Below are 22,035 nucleotides of genomic sequence, written 5' to 3' on the forward strand. Positions count from 1 at the left end.
TATCTGAGTCTGACTCTGATGATTGCACCTTCTTTTCAACTGTTCTTTGTCGCTTAAGCTACAGGACCCTGGGTTTGGGTATTCCCTGCCCCCAGGAGTTTAGGCTACAGCAAATCCCAATGCAGTTAGGTTCTGATAAACTAGTTTCCTTGAGGGCAGGCTTCTGTTAAAGAGAATAGAAGGTAAATGTTCTTCATATACTTCAAAATGGTTATCTCCTTCTGCCATTTCTTCCATTTTCACCCACAGAACTGCTATGGCCTCGGAAGAAAAGCTCACAGAAATGTGAGGGCCCTTCCACAAGACTCAGCCACCTGGAATTTCTTCAAGGTAGTCCACACTCAATCTCCTGCATTTAATTACTTTTTATGTGTTCCTAGGAGAATCTGACTAAAGCAGTGCATTCAGTTCAGAATAAGCTATGATACCTGTCTCTAGTTTTAAGGGTATGGTTTATTCTGTGGCCTCAATTCTCTGGTGAACCTAAGTGAAGAGCTATTGATTTTCAGTTTGTTCACCTTTCCTTTTCTTGTGAGTATGGAAGTCATGGTGCCCAACCTCTGTGTTCTACCAGAAACTTTAAGTCTCAGTCAATGACTCTCTATCATTCTTTACTACTCAGTCTCTTACTTACTCTGCTCCAGGACCTCCTTACTACTCTTAGAACATGTTGAGCACATGCTTGCCATGGACCCTCTGCCTATGCTTTCCTTTTCTTTGGAATCCCCAGACACTGGCCTGGCTCACTTCTGCACTTTGATCAGTTTTCTCCTCAAATGTTACATCAAACAAGTAGCTCCTAACCTGAAATAGAGCTACCTATTTCATTTAGTTTATTTTACTTTATTATTCTTCAGGTCATACATTATTATTAACATTATATTCTATTTTAATGTGTTTATCATGTGTCTAACTTCCCTAGAATGTAAGCTCTATAATGGGAGAATATACTCTTTTGTTAATCATTATAACCCCACCCTAAAAAAGAGTACTTGGCATGGAGTGTTCAATAAATACTTGTTAAATGAATCGATGGACAAACACATCATCATCCTTGGCCTAGGAGAAGATATATGAATGACCAATATGAGAACACTTAGAAAGATACTGAATGTCATTAATCCCTCTGAAATGCAAATTAAAATTTTACAATGGTACACTATTCCATACACACACTAAAATGGCTGAAAATAAAAATTTCAAAAACCTGCAATGCCAAATGTCGATACTGTGGAACAGCTGGAGCCCACACACATTACTGGTGGGAATATAAATTGGTATAATAACTTTGGAAAATTGACTGGCTGTTTCCTCAGTCATTAAACCTATGTTGATCATATACTCAATAATTCTATCTATAGCTATTTCTTTAAAAAAATAAAAATACATTTCCTCATAAAGACTTCTTTTTAAATATTCATTGTACCTTAATTCATAAGAACCAGAAACCATATCAACAAGGAAACAGGGAAAAAATTGTGGTGTATCCATACAGTGGAATACTATAGAACAATCAAAGGGGAATGAACTATAAGCAATAACATGTATGAATATCAGATACATTATACTGAGAAAAAGAAGTCAGATATAAAAGAGTACTGTATAATGTAGTATCATCTAATTTATAAGAAATTCTAAAACAGACAAAATTAATGTATGGTGTCTGGAAACAGATGTCTGTCCAGAGCTGGAGGATTGATTTCAAATGGGCATGGAAGGAGATGACGGCAAGACGGCAGACTAGGAAGTCTCAAGTCCCTATTTTCCCAAAGAAAAATTGAGTAAACAAACTGGAAACTGAATATAATGACTATTTAGGGGCTCTGAAAATCAATCGAAGATCTACAGCAACAAAGCAAGTGACCAATTTTAAAAATTTATTATTTTGATAAGAAATTTCATGGTGTTTTTGGTTGCCCTTATTCCACCCATTAGTAATGCAGTACAGCTTGAGAGAAGAAATGGCCTGGACCGCTGTCCAAACTAAACTCAAAATTAACAGAACAAAGGAAATAATGGGTATTAGAGATCAGTGAAGTAGAGAATAGAAAAACAACATGTAGAATCAACAAAACCAAAAGTTAGTTGCTTGAGAGAGGTGCCTGACTGACTCAGTTGGTAGAGCATGTAATTTGATTGTGGGATTGTGAGCTCGAGCTTTATGTTGAGCATAGAGATTACTTTAAAAAGTTAGCTATTTTAAAAGATTAACAAAATTGGGACACCTGGCTTGCTCAGTCAGCTAAGCATCTGAGTTTTGATTCTGTCTCAGGTCATGATCTCAGTGTTGTGGGATCAAGTCCTGCATCAGGCACCATACTCAGCACAGAATCTGCTTGAGATGCTCTGTCTCCCTTTCCCTGTGACCCTCCCCCGTGCTTTTGTGTTCTCTATCTCTCTCAAATAAATAAAATCTTTAAAAAGAAAAAATAATATAAACAAGCATTTATCTAGATTGACTAAGAAAAAAATACTCAAATAATCAAAATAAAAAATAAAGTAAGGAATAGTTAACCAATTTTATTATTTTTTTTTAAAGATTTTATTTATTTATTTGACAGAGAGAGATTACAAGTAGGCAGAGAGGCAGGCAGAGAGAGAGAGGAGGAAGCAGGCTCCCTGCTGAGCAGAGAGCCCGATGCGGGGCTCGATCCCAGGACCCTGAGATCATGACCTGAGCCAAAGGCAGCGGCTTAACCCACTGAGCCACCCAGGTGCCCCTAGTTAACCAATTTTACAGATGAAAAAGGATTATTGTAAGAGAGTACTATAAATAACACTACATCAACATATTAAATAATCTAAACAAAATAAGCATTCTTAGAAATACACAACATACTATAATGGAATTCTGAAGAAACAGAAAATCTGAACAGATAGATAATTATGAGATTGAATCAGTAATCAAAAATCTCCCTGAAAGCCCAATACCAGACAGATTCACCTAAATTCTACCAAGCATTTAAAGAGTTAATAACAGTCATCCCCAAACTTTTCCAAAAATTTAAGAGGAGGAAACAATTCCAAACTCATTCTATGAGGCCAACATTATCCTAATACCAAAGTCAAACAAAAACACTGTAACAAGAAAGTTACAGACCAATATTTCTTATTATCATTGATGCAAAAATGCTGAACAATATACTAGCAATTCCACAGTCTACTGAAAGTATACTGAAAGACTGAAAGACTGTATACCATAACCAAGTGGAATTTTTTTCCTGGAATGCAAGAATGGTTCAACCTATGAAAACCAATATAATATACCATATTAGCAGAATTAAGTGGAAGGAAAGATCACCTCATTAAATTTTTTTTTTTTTAAGATTTTATTTATTTATTTGTCAGAGAGAAAGGGAGAGAGAGCGAGCACAGGCAGACAGAGAGGCAGGCAGAGGCAGAGGGAGAAGCAGGCTCCCCGCCGAGCAAGGAGCCCGATGTGGGACTCCATCCCAGGACGCTGAGATCATAACCTGAGCCGAAGGCAGCTGCTTAACCAACTGAGCCACCCAGGCGTCCCTCATTAATGCAGAAAAAGTATCTGACAAAATTCAACAGTCTTTCATGGTAAAAAATCAACAAAGAATGGAGCAAACTCCATAAACATAATAAAGCCCATAAATGAAATACCCACAGCTAACATCATACTAAATGATGAAAAACTGAATATTTTCCTCCAATACCAGAAACAAGGCAAGGATACCTGCTTCTTTACAACACAGTACTAGAAGTTCTAGCCAAGTCAATTAGGCAAGAAAAATATCTAAAAGCCATCCAAATTGGAAAGGAAGAAGTAAAATTATCTTTGTAGATGACATAATCTTATATGCAGGAATTCCTAAAGTTTCCATAAAATCTGTTAGAACTAATAAATGAATTCAGTAAAAATCACAAGATACAAAATCAACACATAAAAATTAGTTGTGTTTCTATGTACTAATAATGAACAATACAAAATGAAAATTAAATAACAATTCAGTTATAATAATACAAAAAAATAAAATACTTAGGAAAAATTTCACCAAGGAGGTGGAAGACATGTACACCAAAAATTTCAAAATATTTCTGAAAGAAATTAAACAAGATAAGAATTGATGGAAAGATATCCTGCATTTATTGATTGGCCATAAATATAAAAATAAATATAATATTTTAAGACATCAATACTACTTTAAGGTATCTACAGATTCAATGTAATCCCTATTAATACTCCAGTGTGGTGGTGTTTTGTTTTGTTTTGTTTTTGTTCAGCCGACATAGAAAAATTCATCCTATAATACATATGGAATCTCAGGGGATCCTAAAGAGAAATAGCAATCTTGAAAAAGAGCAAAGTTGAGGTCTCACATTTCCCAATTTCAAAACTTACTACAAAGCTATAATAATCAAAACAGTGTGTTTTGCATACTGGCATAATGAAATAGAATGGAAAGCTCAGAAACAAAACCTTGCATAATTTTCAAATGATTTTCAACATAACTGTTTTCAACATAACTTCCCCCACTCAATGGGGAAAAATAGTCTTTTCAAGAAATGATGGTGAGAAAATTGCATATCCACATGCAAAAAAAAATTAATTTGTATTCTTAGCTCATATCATATACAAAAATTAACTTGAAATGGACTAAAACCCTAAATGTAAGACCTAAATCTATGAAACTCTTAAAGAAAACATGCAGGAAAAGCTTCATGACATTGTATGTGGCAGTGATTTCTTGGTTATGACACCAAAAATATAAGCAACAAAGGAAAACAGCACTACCTCAAAGTTAAAAACATTTTTATCAAAAGACACTATCAATGAAGTAAAAAGGAAATCCACCGATGGGAGAGAACATGTGAAAATTACATATATAGTAAAGAATTAATATCCAGAATAAAGAATCCTATATCTCAACAACAAAAAAATGAACAACCTGCTTAAAAATGGGCAATAAAGTTGAATCGAAGTCTCTTCAAAGAAGATATATAAATGGCCAATAAGCAAATCAGCATCACTAATCCATAGGAAAATGCAAATCAAAACCACCATAAAATAGCACTTCATAAAAAAAAAATAGCACTTCATTTATCCATTAAAATGGTTATTTAAAAAAATGGCAAATATATATTGGCTAGGATGTAGATAAATTGGAATATTTATGCACTGCTGGAAGGAATGTAAAATGGTGAGGTCATTATGGAAAATGGTACAGTGGTTCCTCAAACACTGAGCAGAATTACCATATCATCCACTTCTGGGTATATACAATTCTACTTCTGGGTATATACTAAATGAATTGAAAACAAGGACTTGAATAGGTATTTATACACCTATGTTCATAGCAGAATTATTCACAACAGTCAAGAGGTGGAAGCAACCCAAGTGTCCAGCAGCAAATAAATGGGTAAACAAAATGTGATATACACATGCAATAGAATATTATTTGGTGCTAAGAAGAAAAGAAATCCTGACACATGCTACAACACTGATGAATTTTTAAGACATTATGCTAAGTGAAACAGGCCACTTACAAAATGACAAATACTGCATGATACCACTTACATGAGGTCCCTAGGGTAATCAAATTCATAGAGACAGAAAGTGGAATTGTGGTTTCCAGAGGCTGCAGGAAGTGGGGGATGGAGAGTTCCTGTTTAATGGGTACAGAGCTTCAGTTTGGAAAGGTGGGAAAGTTCTGGGGATGGATGGTGGTGATTGTTGCACATAACGTGAACATATTTGATGTCACAGAACTGTATACTTAAAAATAGTTAATGGTCACCTGTCAAATGACTGAATCTTGATTTTGGCTTTAAGTCTGATCTCATGGTAGTAAGATCGAGCCCCACATTGGACTCCATGCTGGGGATGGAGCCTACTTAAGATTCTCTTTCTCCTTCTCTCTCTGTCATGCATACACACGCACTCTGTCTCTCTCTCTCAAAAAAGAAAAAAAAAAAAAGTCAAAAAGGTAAATTTCATATTACATACATTTTACCATAATAAAAAAAGAGGGCATTGAAGGTGATACAAATGTCCTGTACTATTTGGAATGGTGGTTATGTGAGTGAATACAAATGTCCAAGTTTGTTTGAGTGGACACTTTTATATGATGCATTTTAAGTAAATGCTCTTCCCCTTCTCCCTTCTTCTCCTTGTCTTTTCCTCCCCCACTTCCTGATCTGTGGGCCCTTCATCTTCTAATACATTCACTGGATATAAGTGTTTAAAGAGGAAAGATAAGGATTAATTAAACTTTGTAATATTCACAGTGCCTAGTGTAGTGCTTGGCACATAGTGGTTTAGAAAAGCTTCTTTTTTAAGTTGTTATTTCAGCAATTTATTTTTTAATGCAATGCTACTGTTTATTGTGAACTTACTATATGTCAGTCTTTAAGCTCTTATTAACTTGATGTTACGTATTCCTCCCCCAAAACCCAAAGAAGTGGCTATAAAATCCCTTTTTTTAAATCATGAAACTGAATCTTAGTCCAACCATATAGAGCCAACACGTATCAGAGCTGGGATTAGAAATGAGATTTTTTTACTTTAAAGTCTGTGTTTCCTAATCTCTTAATAGGAGTTAAGCTATACCTTATATTTCACTAAATGTCCACTGATGAGCCAATTGTAAACAGAGTGTATAATCAAGAACATCCTGTAAACTGGTCCTGCCCCACAGGAATGGCAGGCTATGGGCTCCTGAGACATATTCATGGATGTCACAGGAAGAATTTATCACAGAAACAGCTGTACTTCAAATGGCCAAGGAAATGGGTTCATAAATCCATTCTTTCAAAAGTGCTTCCTGCAATTTTAGGAGATTACTCACATTGGCATTTCCATTCCCTAAAGTTTGCCGATATACTTTCAGAATGTGACATCATTTCTTTTGTAACCTTGATAAAAAGGGAGGAGGGAGGCTCACATCCCTTGCAACTGATCGGAATTTCCTGCCAGTGGCTTTAAGAATATTGTGAAATTCGTGAATACAGCAATTATAACAAGCAGGAGGAGACAGGACAAGTTAAATACCAACTATCTAGGGAGAGATCATTATCTCCACTAGGATTCAAATGTCAGAATCTCTGGTTGTAATTTCAGTGACTTCCCAATTACCTCAAAACGGGTGAGAACATCTTCATTAGAAAAAGTAGAAATGCGCGCACGCGTGTGTGCGCACGCGTGTGTGCTTGTGTGTGTGAGGGTGGAAAGAGAGACCAAAAGGATAGAAACAAAGGGCAGTATTCATCTTTTCAACAAACATGGAGCAACTACTACATGTTAGGTATTGTCCTGGACACTGGGGATACAAAGACCAAGGGTAGATATTAATGTATTTAACAAAAGACATGGAAGAAGCAAGAAAAACAATATGGGAGGAGGAAAATTTTCAGAGCTGGCCTAGAAAACACAGCAAAGAACAAAGATGAATACCATTGTTTCCTGCTCTTCCTTACACAGTGTCTTATACCAGGTATCTCAATGTGAGCGCGACCACTCCAATAAAACACTGGACTGACTGAATTCTCTGTGTCACCGATGGTGGCTCTGCCTTTTATCCATCATGGGAAGCTCCAAACAGTGACTGGGAGAACCTGTGTTGGGATGGCATCAATCACAACCTATTCCAGTCAAAGTAGACAAAAATCTGATACAGCAATCTATATATATCTGAGGATAAATGGTTTAAGTGCACAGGAGCAAGTGGGTGGCTTGGCCTAGACCTCACATACTACCTGTACTGAAGGGATCTCCAAAACGGACATTTGGTGGCAGGCAAACAGTCAGCATTGGAAAGTTCGTGAAACCCTAGGCTTCCCTAGGTTTCCCTAGGTTTCGTAGGAAACGCTAGGAGTCAAGGGTGGACCTGGTCTCTTAGAGAAGAGGTCCTGGGAAGGCAACGTGGGACTCTTGGGACTCAATCACCCAGAGCCTAGGGTGGGTACCGCACAGAGTAATGAGACATGGACTAAAAAGTCAGTGACAAGAATGGGATTGACCACTGGGTGACAGGTGGGAAGCAAGGTTCAGAAAGAACGGAGTCTTAGCAGCAAGTGAGAATCTGAGCACTACACAACTCTTTGTCTTGATTTAGCATGGGCGCTGGACCCCTGTGTGTCTGGTCCCATGACCTGGACACAGGGGAAAGAGACGGTCACACACTGGAAATTGTGGGACATGGTAATTCTTGTTGAACGCTTTCTTCCTTTTTTTCTCAAACTTTGACTACCAGGTAATCCCACACTTTCCCCTCCTCTTAGCTCTGTGTCTTCCTTCAACTCTTAGCTGACACCTTGGGAAAATCTCTGTTCTCTTCTCTCCATTTTTGTCTTTCATTTCCTTTATCTATCTTCCCTTCTTCATCTATATTTATAAAAAAAAAAATCCAATCATCAGAGAAGTGGCAAATGTATACATGTACTTGAATCCAATAAAATGAAAGCTATATGTCTTAAAATTGAATTTGGCACAACAGAAACAAGACAAACTTCAAAACTTTCGAAAGTATTCAGAAATATCTTTGAGAGAATGTTTCCATATTATTTTCCTCTTGCTATGCCTACTTTTCTTCCGCATTGGCATTCATGATAAATAGAAAATTATCATATTCATTTTTCTCTCGCTTTTGTGTAATCACTTCTTCTACAACAACAGGGCTCCCTATTATTCTTCATTGCTAGCATGTCGCATTTTGGATAATTATGAGTTAAATTATCTTCTTTAGGCTAGCCAGAAAACTTAACAACCACTTAGAACATTCTTTGTTCCTATTATGCAGTGGAAACTTGGTTAATCGAAATGCCATACATTTTCAGACCCACTGAAAATGTTTAATATTCAAAACTAATTTTTAAGCATTTTATTGATCAGCACTTTTATGGGAAGCCAGGTCAAGTCCTTCAGCGTCTCTTTGATTTAAGCAAAATGTGCAGTCTCCAGGGAAGAGGAGGCCAAAAGGGGTCACATGATTTCCTCCAGGGTATGAATCAGAGACAAGGTGAGTTACAAAGCTTGTGGTTCTGTTTTCACAGCCGAATGGTTTAAACTAAAATACAAATATAAGGACGTTAGGAGATTGTGCAATGATATATATTTTAGGGTTTAAAAAAATAACTTCCCTTCAGATCTCTCATTTCCTTACAGTTCTCAAGGAAGCACTCTGGCATCGGTGGGCTCTTGTCAAGAATCCACTGCCTACCTGGTCTTAGTTTGCTGGGTTCAAGGAGATCCTGGCATACTCTGGGAGGTCATGTAGTATGGGGGCTGGTGGGAAGGTACAAAGCGTAGGACAGGTTCAAAGTGAAGAGCACCTGTGATGGGCTGAACAGGACCCTGGACCCTGCCGGCGTCTGTCACCCTGGGCACTGTTGGCAGCATGCATCACGATCAGCCGCAGACGACAGAGCCACCTGCATGGCTTACATGCAGGTGGGGGCAGGTAAGCAGCAGAAAGCAAAGAGGACCACTAATAGAGATTAGCTCAGCTACAGCCCACAACTGCAGTGGAGATTTCCTGACCTTTCATCAGGGGTAGGTCTGGGGCACAGAAAGGGGGCTTTTGCTTTTTCTGCTGGCTTTGGAAGCTCTCTTTGTTCTCTGTGCCCAGGCGGTGGAAGGGGTTGGGAGGAGAGGGTCCTATAAAACTGAGAAGAAGAAAACGTTCTTCCTGGAGCAAATCCAGACATCTGATAACCACATAACCAAAGGTAAGTGACTTAACTGTTCTAATACTCAATCTCCGAGGCTGTTATTTAGGGATAATAATATTCTGAAAATCACATGAAACAATAATTGGCTTGGCCTCTGACACACACGTAATCATGGATAATTGAGTGTGTTTGTTTTAAAGTCTCCCCCGCCTTATCAATTTTATGAAAGGGTCTGTGGTGTGATCCTGCAGGGAGAGTGACATAAGGCTCAAACATGTCCCATCTCTAACCTTCTCTACCAAGGAAATGACACACAGATCGAGGCAGGGTAACTGCTGAGCTGCAGAGACATTACAACTTCAATTTTCACATCTTAAAAAAGATACACCAGGGTACAAGGAGCTGCAGGAAGGTGTCATTTACCGGGAGGTGGGAAAGGACTGATAGTGCAGGCTCTCCCCCAACGCCCACCCCATGCCAGCTTTCTCTCCAGCTCAGCTAGACCCAGCCTCGGCTGCAGGGAATAGCATCTTCCTACAGGGAAAATAATAAACAAACAAAGGAATCTGAAATGATCTGCTGCTGTCTTGCCTGGATTAAAAAAAAAAAAAAAAAAAAAACAAGAAAGGTTAACACTTGGTTCCTAAGTTAATAGACAATGCAAATTTCTACCAGCCCTGAAGATGTCTTGGTCCATAATTCCCTCTTATCCTATGACTGTGAAGACTGCTTCCTGCTAATAAGTAATTTTCAAAGTCCTCCCTTGGGAAGGTCAAATAAGACCTATTTGGCTCCTCCTCTTTCTGCATCCCACTGCTGGACCCCATCAGATCTGTAACTCACACGGACCAGCGCTGCTGTCCTCCCTGGTGCCCTCAGAACCAGCCACATAGTAAGCATGAGAAGCAGGACCAGGGACAGTCCCTTCTCAGAAGCTGGAAAGAAAGAACAGCAGGGCTACAATGATTCCAACTTAAACCCTACTTAAAGGCCAAAAAAACAAAAAAGAAAGAAAGAAAGAAAGGAAGGAAAAAGATGCTTATGACAAGAGGGGCTGAATTTTCCAAAGCAATTCAGAAACCCACAGGGCATATGTCATGAATGCTTTAAAATTTCCTTCCCCTTCCTTGGCGTGTGGTACCTGGCGAATGTGTTGGGGGAGGCAGATGTATTCCAACTAATCAGTGATGTCAGAGAGAGCTAGCATCCAGGCAGTCCTGCTCTGTCAGCCTGCTGGATCCTGCAGCCTCGTCCTAGTGCTCACAAACCAACTCCCCCACCCCACCCCACTCCAGTTCCATCTCCCCCTCTTACCTCCTTGCTTCCTGTATCTCCATGTCTACACAGGGCGGATCTCCACAGAGACAGCCTCATGTCTAAATATACTACTCTGTTGGCTGCGAAGAAGTTCCTCTCAATCCTCCTCCCTTGCTCAGTATCTTGCCCTCAGGGATAGTCGCGCTTTTTGCAGAGTTTTAGATCAGACTGTGACCCACTGGGGGATTCAACTGTCCCTTCTGGCAAGGGATTTAGGTAGAATCCAAAAGTCCCTCAGGCCTCCAAGATCTCTAACCAACTGCTGTGTCTGAGTGTCCCAGCGTTGCGGTTCGGAAGAGAATGGAACTTTTTAGATATCAGCACTTTGTTGCTATAGAGGTAATAATACATGATAAGAGAAGGAGTCCTGTTAAAAAGGATTAAAACATTCAACCGATACTTATTTTTTAATCCTTTGTGTCCATCACAATGTCTGTACTCGATACCTAAGACAGGGCTCCTAACCTCCAGGAGCTCCCCATCTAACCAGACCCACACCTAAATGCTAGGTCTGTGGTGTGTATCTGCTGGGACAGAGATACTTAGCAAGTGTTACTGGAACTCAATGAGGGTCATTCTGGGCCTCAAGGAGAAAGCAGGATACTGAGGGGAAGTGGGAAGAAATTAGCACATTTTGAAGGTGTGTATGGGGTGAGGGGGGAAGGGAGGAAAAGCGGAGCGCATAAACCTGGAAAAGACTGAGAGTATTATGGGCTGTTATTAAGGAATCCCTCGCAGCACCAGTGACAACTTGCATGTACACATTGCTTAGTTGTTAGAATAAGGCCATATACTTCATCAGTATACTTCATATTCATTGTATGGCTGATATATGAAGTATATACTTCATATACTTCATATACTTCAGCTGATATCCTAGACAGAGCAGATACTGGTTCTAGGTGTACACAGTTGGACCAAAGTGCTCAAAATCATGTAGTTACTGAGTGGTAGAATAAGAATCAAATCCAGGCCCCTGAATCCATGCCCTTTCTAGAGCACAAGGCAGCCTGTGTGTGGTCAGGTACATGCACACATGCAGGAGGCCCTTAAAGGAAGTTAGGGTCATTGGCGACCCGCTAGCTCGGATGCTCTGGGGGCAGGACAGGGCTTTAGAGAAGTGGTTCTTGGCTCCAGTTCCACAATAGAAATACTGGAGGAAATTTTCTTTTTGTCTCACAAGCCCACCCCAATGCCTAACTTCAGAGAATTTTATTTCATTGGTCTGGGAGGCTGGCAGTACAAGTTTTTAAAAGCATCCTGGCAACTCCAGTGTGCAGCCCAGGTCAGCATCGCGGTGCGAGGGGTCCCTTACAGGCACATACTTGCTTCCATGTCCTTTTATGTCTTCCTCTCCCCAGACCAAGAATGAAGACTCTGTCCTTCCGCGTGACCTTATTCAGCATAGGCAGCTTAAATACTGCAATGGGCAAAAGTGTTTCTAATAACCTAGTGTCTGTTCTGAATTTTCAAATTTTCACAAACAGAGAAGCTTCTGAGGGTGAGTGCAAAATAGAGAAAAACATTGTCCTTGGGAGCTTGACTGACCCAGTTGCTGGGGAAAATCCCGCGACTCAGATTATTCCTTGGCAGTAGTTAACCCTCAAATACTTGGTTCCAACTGGATTAGCGCAGAACTCCAAATGAAAATGCAGGGACATTGCAGAAAAAGAGTTATTAAGCATAATCCCAGATCAGCAAGCCTGGATGAGCAAAACTGATTATCCTGCCATGTATGATATATAAATAAATACATAAAAACAGTATGTCAGTGGGAACTTTTCCCGTTTAGTGGACCATTCCCTTACAGTAACAACCCCTACTTCCATCCTATAGCAGCTCTTCACAACATTCATGTATACAGAGGACATGGTTCCACTAAGTACCTAAAGCAGATTTAGAGGAGACTGAGACCCAGGAAGAAAGCATACCTGGCTATCATTTGTGCAACAGAAATGGCTTAATAGGACCCAACTGACTACAGTGAGCATCCTGGGCTCCTTTCCTGATTCAGACATAGAACTTCTAGATACTTGTCATATCTAATCTAATGGAAAGGCACAGAACATTTTTAACCCAACAGCAGATAATTGTAATGAAATGATTCTGGCCAAGAGGGCCCATTTGTAATAATGAATTCAAATCAGATTCATAGAAGCTATAATTCAGCCACAGTGAACACCACCTTCATTTCCCATATCATCTCTCTTCCAAGAAGGCAAAATTACTCAATATTCAAATAATTATTTTTACTTTTCAAGTAGCCCTGTAGAGTAGTTATGAGGAAGATAATATTGCCTCACTTATATAAAATGAGTTTTATCTACGTTTGAAACTTCAGTGTCATCTTCGGCACATCACATCCTAACGTCCCTCAATGCAATCAAAGACCTATCAAAACAAAACTGATATCTCCAAGGAAAGACATCATCCTTCTCTAAGCCGTGCAATTTCTCCTTGGAAAATTCAAATGAGGGACCCGCTTCCTGTGCTCCTCTGCTTTACTATTAGGTCTCTGACCTCCTTTGTGACTTCAGTCAAGATTTAGAAACAGATGTGAGAGATTTTGATCCAAGGTAACCACATTCGGAAAGACTTTCTGTGGCTCATGGGCCTGGGAAGCATTCATTCTTTTCAAGACATCCTGCACATTTGCTGCATTCAGAACACTGAATTTCCAAACACTGGATTCCCAAGGGAACATCTTTAAGGAGACGGAAGTGTGACCATACTTAGAATCACAGTCTTTCAAAAACAAAATACAACACAGCATAAAACATGATACATTTATCTGGGGTTGATGCTAAGGATTTCCTGAGACTGGAAGCCAGGACTCTCCCTCAGAGCAATGACAAATGAGTTTTTCATTGACATGGGCACACAGCTGTTAGCCAATAAAACAAAGGTACATGCAAAACTAGAGAGAGGTTGGGACCCTCAGAAAGCTGCAGGAGATTGTGATATTGTTTTAAGAAACATTGTGAAAGGAGTGAAATCAAAACCTTAAAAAAATCAGAAATTAATAAGAATTAAATGACAAAGCCAAAAAAAGGGGGGGGAGAATGAATTATAGGCAAAAGCGTGTAAAATGGAATCACCTGAAAAGAACAAAGACTAAAGTAATGAGAGAAGAACACAAGAGGAAAAAAGAAAGAGAATATAAAGAGATTAAAATGTGGACAATGTGCTGAATCTCTCTATTTCAGAGTAAATTATATGGAGGAGGAGAGACAAAATCAACACAAGCCATGTTTACTTTTAAAAAATAAAAGCATGCAATCAGGTAAAAGATAACAGTTATACCCGCACGTGTAAGGTTTTTTTTTTTTTTCCTCCACAAAGCACAAAAAGCAACTATTCAGCTTTTCCCGTTTTTATTCCCATTCCCATTACCAAGCCCAGCTGCTGAACATTTGAATTGAAGATCATGAAACCAGGCCAGCAGCTAATAAAAAAAAGGCAGAGCCAAGTTGGCCCTCTGCTGGTGGAATCATCTTACGGCATCCCGGAAAGCAGAAAGCTGGAGTTTCCTAAGTTTCTGCTTTAACTTTCAGGGTCAGGAATGGGACAAAAGATTTGGAAGGTTTAGCAAGGAGGCCTTATTCGGTGCTGGGCCTCTTTGCCCCCAGTAATAGATTTGAAGATAAAGACAGCTGCGTGGCAGCATCAACAGCCCCTCACGCCTGCTAACATTTACCAACATTTCTTCGGTGAACCTGTGTCGCAGCCTGGGTTCCACTCCTATCTTTGAGCTCACAGCTCTGCTGCCAGTGCGCATCCCACAAGTCAGTTCTCAGGGAGTAGGCTCCAGAAACTTCTCGAGGCAAGGAAATAGCCATAATGCACTCTAGTCTGGGACAGGCTGAGGAGGGCCCACAGGGCTAGAAGGGTTTTCCCTCCTGCAGTCAGGGAAGGGAGTCTGTCCCCAGCACCCCTTTATCTCTCTTCATCTGCCCCCCCCCAGCACCAGCAGACAGACCTGTGAAACCTGTTCTCTTCCTCAAAAGAAGATGCAGCTAAGAATCTCCCAAAGTGGCAAGAATCCAACCTTAGCCTGGAGCTTAGGAAAGTATATCCAGTGTCCCAAGAGGCCTTTCTTTCCTTCCTGGGGGCACAGCTAGTCCAGATACAGAGAGAGCTCTACCAGAGCAGCCAGAGGAACAGGAAGGAAGCCCCATTCTCAACTGTTCCTTGGAGAAGTCAGGCCTTTTGGCTGCAGAATCTGGGACAGCATGTTTTATTTTCAACATAACCATCAAAGTCATAGACAGGGCAAACGCATTCAGCCTGTGTACACTGTGAGCCAGAGTTAAGCTGGGACGTCCCTGAATCTGTCTCCTAGGACCAGAACTGCCTCATTAAAGGGATAAAAGATGATATCTGCTGAGCTGGTGGAAAGTGGTGGCTGCATTTTTATTAAAGTCTCTGCTGCAGCGGGCCCAGTCCCCAAAGGTTCATATTCCAAGAATCTCCACCCCTCTGCCTGGAGCATGCAAGTGATTCTCTGTAACTCATTAAGGTAAAACAAAAAGCTTTCTATTGTGCTTTTCGCACAGGAGTGATGTCGTTGCATAAAAGCTACATGTTTCCTCTCTTTGGCCTGAGCCTGCAAAGATAAAAGTGCCCTCATAATTTATAATAGGGGTCCCAGGAGCACCACACACGGTTGACATGGATGGCTGAGTCTTGAGCAGACTCATAAACGGCCATGGCCCAGCACTGGCAATTCCAGAGCCTGACATTTTTGGTATGTCTCTGGTAAGAGGAAGCTACCCCATCCAGAAGACCATCTTGCCTAATCACATACCTTCTGGCCTGTGAGAGAACCACCAAAGCACTCAGTGATCTTAGGCTAACCCCCAGTACTGCAATTACAGGGCACTCTGTTCTCATCTTGATGCCAGGGCAAAAGTGAATCTAGCCATGCCATGGCCTCATGGATGCATGGAATCCCAAGCATGGACCTCAGGGTCCTACATCAGATCCTGGACCAGAAAAGCCAGAGCAAATGACAAACCTCTCCAAGAAAATGGGTGTTTGCAGCCACAGTCCGCAAGTGGGCAACTCTCGGGCCTACCGAAAGGCCCTTAGCATGCCCCACTCCCCCACCCAAGCGTTCTGCTCTCTCTCTTCTGCTTTCTTGCTGGCCCTTAATCCACGTCCTCACATCCGAGGGGCTCAGTCCCCCGCTGAAGTACAGCTCCCTACCTGAGGGTGGCGCTCTCCCCCTGCCGGACCGTCACGTTGTCCATAGCTTTGGGGAAGGTGGCATCTCCGCTGCGCACGGGCACTCCTGTGGGTACAAGGAACAGCAGCCTGAGAGACACGACCACGAGGCACTTCCAGGGCAGGAACAGGTACCCACAGACCCCCATCCTCGACAGCCACAACTTCCCAGAACTCCGGTAGCGGCGCGGTCCTCGTCCCCCGCCCCGCACACCAGCGGGTCTCGGGTTGTGGTGTGGGGAAACGGGAAAGGGATGGAGCAAGCCAGAAGCAGAGAGGGGGAAGGAGGAGAAAAGAGTCCAGGCTCTCCGGAGCCTAATGATTCTTCCTCAAATCCTGCCTCAGCTTTCCAGCCTAGCAGAACCAGATGCCCCCTCCTGCATCCAAAAAGAGCTTTCTTGACGCTCCCCTGGGGAGGGGGGAAGCAGCCGGGAAGGGAGAGGAAGAAGGAAGGTGCAGGGATGAAGGTCACAGATTGCTCTTTCTCTGCCTCTCTCTTCAAGATGCTACTTTAAGATTCAGTTGGGAACGTTCTGCAGAGTCTGGCATCAAAAGTTTATAACCCAAAGAAGCAAGGCAAGTGTCTCTGACATAAAGGAGATGTCCTAAAAGGCTGCTGCTTCAAGGAGAGGAGAAAATGTTTTATTAGCTCACACACATGTACAGATGTATTTATAGACCAGCCCGAGTCTCGAATCTGGAACCCAAAGGCGGCCAAAAGTTCCAGCGCGGGGACGTGGCCGTCGCAGCCTGAGGATCCGTTGGTGCCGTGGGCGTCCTCCACCGCAGCCCGGGCGGCGACTGGTGGCCAGCCCGGCCCGCGTCGCCAGCCCGCGGAACGCCGCCCGGCGCAGGCTGCGGGCGCACGGGGAGCTGGCGGACGGCGCCCCCGCCTCCTCCGGGGACGCGGCACGGGACGCGGGGACGCGCGGACGCCACGCTCAGCGGCCGCCCCCGGCCTCCGCGCCGCCTTCCTCCCGGGAGCGGCCCCGACGCGCGCGGGCCCCGACCGCCGGGGTTGTCATGGCAGCAGCTCCATCACTGACCGCCACTTTCTCCGGGGCTGGCTGCGAGAGAGCGGGCGGACTGCGCGCTCATCCCGACGGGCGGGCGCAGGGAGCGGGCGCCCACCTTAACCCCTGCCTTGCCGCGCCGCGCCCACACGGGCTGTGCCGCTGCGCCGGGGTGAGGCGGGCGCCGCAGCTGGCTCCACTCTCCCCCAGACACCCGAGCCAGCCGGGAGGATGCCGCGCCCCTCCTGGTCGCTCCCCCCGCAAGAGGCGGGTGGAGAAAGGAGGAGAGTGGGGGAAGAGGGAGTTCGGGATGGGGTGGGGGGTGAGCAGCAAATGGAAAAGTGACACTCGCACCTTTCCTCCCCTTGCCCAAACAGAAGTTGCCAGACCCTGAACATCATTTCCCCGGAGGTAGTTAACCCGGTGTGTGCAGGGTCACCACTCTGCCGCCCTTTGCCACCCGGCCAAGCTACAGTCTTATGGCAGGGTTCCCCGGAGCTTTTGTAAAAAGATGAAGTATGCTTTCTGCTCAGATGACCCACCTCAGAGCTACTCATGGCTCTAGACTTGCTCGCTCGCTCTCTTCCAAACTGGCAAATCTGAATTTCTTCTTACTGCACAACATACAGAATAATCCCCAACCTATTCCATGCTCCAGTATCTAACTGTAAAAAAGCAAGAGATGGGAAAACACACGGAGAGCCTAAAGAGTAGTTGAGGTTGATTTTCAGAAACTCCATCTATAGCATTATGATCACAGGAATTGGCCCCACAATGGTATTGGAAGGATAGGGCACTGGGGAATAGGGTATTCTTAAAAGCCAGCCTATCAGTTTCTTTGGGGGCTTAGATTAATTTCTTTCAGTTCTTAACCAGAGAGCTCAGGATTTCCTTGGGCCTGTCTTACGGTTTTTCTCCTGTTCCTTCCAGCAGAAGCCATCTCATAGCTTCTAAGAAGTGTGGCTTATCCCCTATATCATAATTTAATGGTTGCTATGTACATTTTCTTTTCTGTATTCTTTCTCAGATCCTTTTGTTAAATTAGGCAGGGCTTTGAACAATGGAATTTAATTCAAAATAAGCTTGAAATTCTTGCTCATTACTTCAGCTGTTTAAGAATACAAAGGCATCCTACCTGCTCTCCATGATGGGCGACTGAGCACTTACGTATACTGCCCCATCTTCCCTTGTAAAATGGGAGCCCACATACATTTTTAGGTCTAAAGTTTTTAATGAAAGCATCACACCTCAGGAAGAAAGAATACTGGTCACTAGTCATGCTATGTATGCTTTATCTCTTTTAACATAGTGAAAAACACATATCGGCTCCTTTCCAGAAAAGAGATATTAATAAAGACAGGCATTGGGCAGAACATTCATCCTGAGCTCTTGGGCTACAAGGGTAGAAGGAGAAAAGATGCCCGGAAGAGAGATTCAGCCCTCAGAGAGCAGCCAAATCACTTTTTTTGGAACCACCTGCCAGTTTTAATGACATACATCTTTCCCTAAGTTTGAGTGTACCTGTTTTTTTTGTATACACATGTACCTAATCCTCTAAACTCTGAGATGCTCTTATCCATTATCATCAGACTGGAAATGCTTTTTTTAGAGCTTTAGCCTGACTGAAGCTGAGAATGTGAGGCTGTGCTTATGATTTTCTTCAGCTACAGAGTTTGTTTCTTGAACATTGGGGGATGGTGGCATGGGGTTGAGTCAGTCTGCCATAGGAGTGACATAGCTCTTGCCACTTGGTTGTAGTGGGCTCAGGTGACATTCTCTCCTCATATATCTGTCGGTTTGGTCCTAGTGCTCCTCAGGAGATGCAAATGGAGCACTTGCTAAATGCTAACTCAGTCTGTGAAGCATTTCTTGAAATGGGACAAATTACTGGGGAAATCCAGCTGGGGAAAGAACAGAAGGGATGAGAAAAGAAGAGAAGCAGAGGTAGGTTGAATATTATGTATGAAAATCTTTCTTTTGTAGAAGGGATAAGTATCCAAGTTTTTTCTGGGCTGGATCTGCCCAACTACAGGTATCTGGAGTCCTAAAGAACAGGGTCTAGTCCTAGTCTTAGTCCTAGAGAAGGGTCTTCCAGTAAGCTGGCTACCTAGTTCAATACTGGAGGGTAAATAAATGACTGAACTAAAGGGTTAGTGAATCAGAGAAATAACTGCAGAGGTCTAATCTTTATGCTAATCTTTACCAGTTTATAGTTTCATGGGGGAGATTCCATTCATGTGTAATTCATTCATTGCTAGAGACCAGTATTCCATTTATAGAATAGAAAGCCAAACCAATTTAGAATGGGAAAGAGAACAGGGGGTGAGGTTCACAATAAACAAGGACAAAAGTGGTTTATATTGGGGTTTTCTAAGGAATGGTTTGGTTGAGTACCTTGATGGGGGGACTCCCAGTTAAACCCCTCTTGAGTGTATATCCACATATATGAAGGCAAATATCTGAGGACAAAGTAAGAGTACTGACTAGGAGTGTTGATTATGAAGTTAGATGGTCTCTTTGGATACTGACTCCTCAACCCTTCAGCTATATGAGTGGTACCTAACAATACCTATCTCATGGGGTTTGGGGAGGCGTCTTGAGATGTCCCCAAGATTTTGTTTTGAGGTCTGGTGTGTTTACAGACACAGAGACAGCTTCCTTGAAAGAAAAGTTTATTACTTATTCCCAAGAGAAGAGGGCATGACATGTCCTGCAGATCCACGTGAGGAAACACCCACCCGGTGGAGGTGGGGTGGGGGGTGGCGGGGGGCTTTCAGTGTCAAGAAGCAGAGGAAGCCAGAAGAAACCAAAGGCCCAGGACCTTGGTTGCAGCACCTACAATAAGGAATGGGTGAAGCTGGGTAGGTAAGCTTGAGCAAGCTTAGGCTCAGATTATTTGAGTAATTGTGGTAGACCCTGAGCTACTGGTCTCTAGTGTTCCTGGGGTGAGTTAGGGCAGAGGAAATAGCTAACTGTGTGGCAGTTGGATAAAGAAGGTGGTTCAGATGTGGACCCTTGCTTGTTTGGATTACCTGCAAAAGGTACGCTGAAGAGAAGGCGCTTGCTAGCTCCAGGAATTAACTAACCCTGGGCGGGACTGTCTCTCCAGAATTAGCAAGCCTCCCAGATGTCAAAGCATCATAAAATACAGAATTTTTTTTAAACATGATTAATACAGGATTCCAGTTAATGAGGTGATGTGTTATACTCCACATTGGAAGTATTTCATAATCATAAATTATGATTATATAACATAACTCCCACTTTCCCATGATAACAACTTATGACATGTGAAAGACATCAGTGAGAGATTGTAAATGCCCCATATCCAAACTAGAGCTTTGATTCAGATCTAAAGACATCTTGATATTCAGGATGATTTATAACAGAAAAGGCAGACATGGATCCAGTGCAGGGCAGTGACTTAGGAAAACTTAAAGCAGGGAGGTGACGTGAACTGACCGAGAGGTGTGGATTGTGGTTGTCAGGTACAGAACGGTTTGCAAGGGGACAGAATGGAAGTAGGGAGATTTTCAAGAGTGGAACAGGAAAGAAACGATGGCAGTAGTAATGATGATGGAGAAAAATAGAAACGTAAGGTGTGTATCTTAGATGCACAGTTTAGGACTTTCTGAGAGTTTAGATGTTGAAATTGAGGAAAATCAAGGGACTGAGGATGACTCTTAAATTCTGGCTGGTAACCAGGTAGTACAATTTCCTGGGACGGTCATGTCTTCAAAAGGAATAGATTTTGAGAAGCATAGTTTGAAAGAGTGAATAAAAAGCTCCATGAGACAGGCAGATGGAGATGTTAGGTTGGCAGTGGGAGAAAGGAGTCTGAAGCTTACCGTACAGGACTGAGGACAACACTAGCATCTTATCAAAAACCTGCTTCCAAGCTTACTGTTAAAGAAAAAAAAAAAAAAAAAGTGGTAAAATTCTTTCAGGGTGAGGAGCACGCTATTCCATGGAACTCTTATCCTGCATCTACCCCCTCCCCCCACTTTTGTTCATACATTAGAAGTAGTCCCCCTTATCTTAAGCTTCAGAACCTAAAGTGATTTCACTGATTTAATTTGTCTCTTAGTAGATTTCCTCTGCTTAGCCACATCTCAGCTTTTGAGAGTAGATTCTAGGATTGATTGAGAATGAGACCATGAAGTTATCAGTACGTTTTTGGGAAAATGCTGCTTACTTACCCTTAAGAAGTGTCCAGTGATCCAGGTTTAAGCCATGGGTCTCCCATAACTTACCAGCCATAATCTAGGTCAACTGAAAGCCCCTTTTCTATAGCATAGTAAGATTAGAACAGGGACAATGGGTCCATGTGAATCCTACCTCTAAGCATTTCTATGTGACTTTTCACAATTTCCTTAACTTTGCTCATCCTCAGTTTCCCCATCTGTAGATAGAGGCACTGATAGTAATAAGTACGCACAGTATTTTGAGTGTTAAATGAAACACCGCATGTAAAGTAGTCAGCGTCCTACTTGGCACTTAGTAAGCACTCAATGAATGTTAGTTCTTAGTACCTATCAGAAGCAACTAATTCCTTCAATGCCACAGGTTTCTTCCCTGAAGTGGTGCCAAGGACAGATAAACTATATGGCACAATGCAGGCAAATTCCCAAGTTGTCTGAAGGTTTTGTGTATGTGTAATATGGGATAGCTGTTCCTCTGATTTTTTTTTTAAAAAAGCCCATTTTAGAATTAGAAGTCACCTAAGATCACCTAAGGATCAAAAGTGGTTATTAATAAGATTTCATTTCACCATGGAGGAGCTGCTTGGAAAGCATGGCCATTAGGGAATTCTGGATCCAACAGAAATATCTGAATTTACCTA

General features: G+C 42.3%; 1 protein-coding gene across 3 annotated transcripts in view; it reads right to left on the minus strand.

Moving 5' to 3' along the window:
• Positions 1 to 22,035, minus strand: part of OPCML (opioid binding protein/cell adhesion molecule like) — a 1,161,062-nt gene that overhangs the window by 578,142 nt on the left and 560,885 nt on the right. For 2 of the 3 annotated variants that reach the window (XM_044258229.1, XM_044258227.1), the window contains exon 1: positions 16,162 to 16,820. In XM_044258229.1, the coding sequence (XP_044114164.1) occupies positions 16,162 to 16,328 (167 nt within the window). In that variant the 5' untranslated portion in view covers positions 16,329 to 16,820. Of the gene's footprint in view, positions 1 to 16,161; positions 16,821 to 22,035 lie in introns of those variants that run through there. The other variant, XM_044258228.1, reaches the window with a different exon arrangement.

This window comes from Neovison vison, chromosome 7 (assembly GCF_020171115.1).
Source record: "Neovison vison isolate M4711 chromosome 7, ASM_NN_V1, whole genome shotgun sequence".
Taxonomy (NCBI): Eukaryota; Metazoa; Chordata; class Mammalia; order Carnivora; family Mustelidae; genus Neogale; species Neogale vison.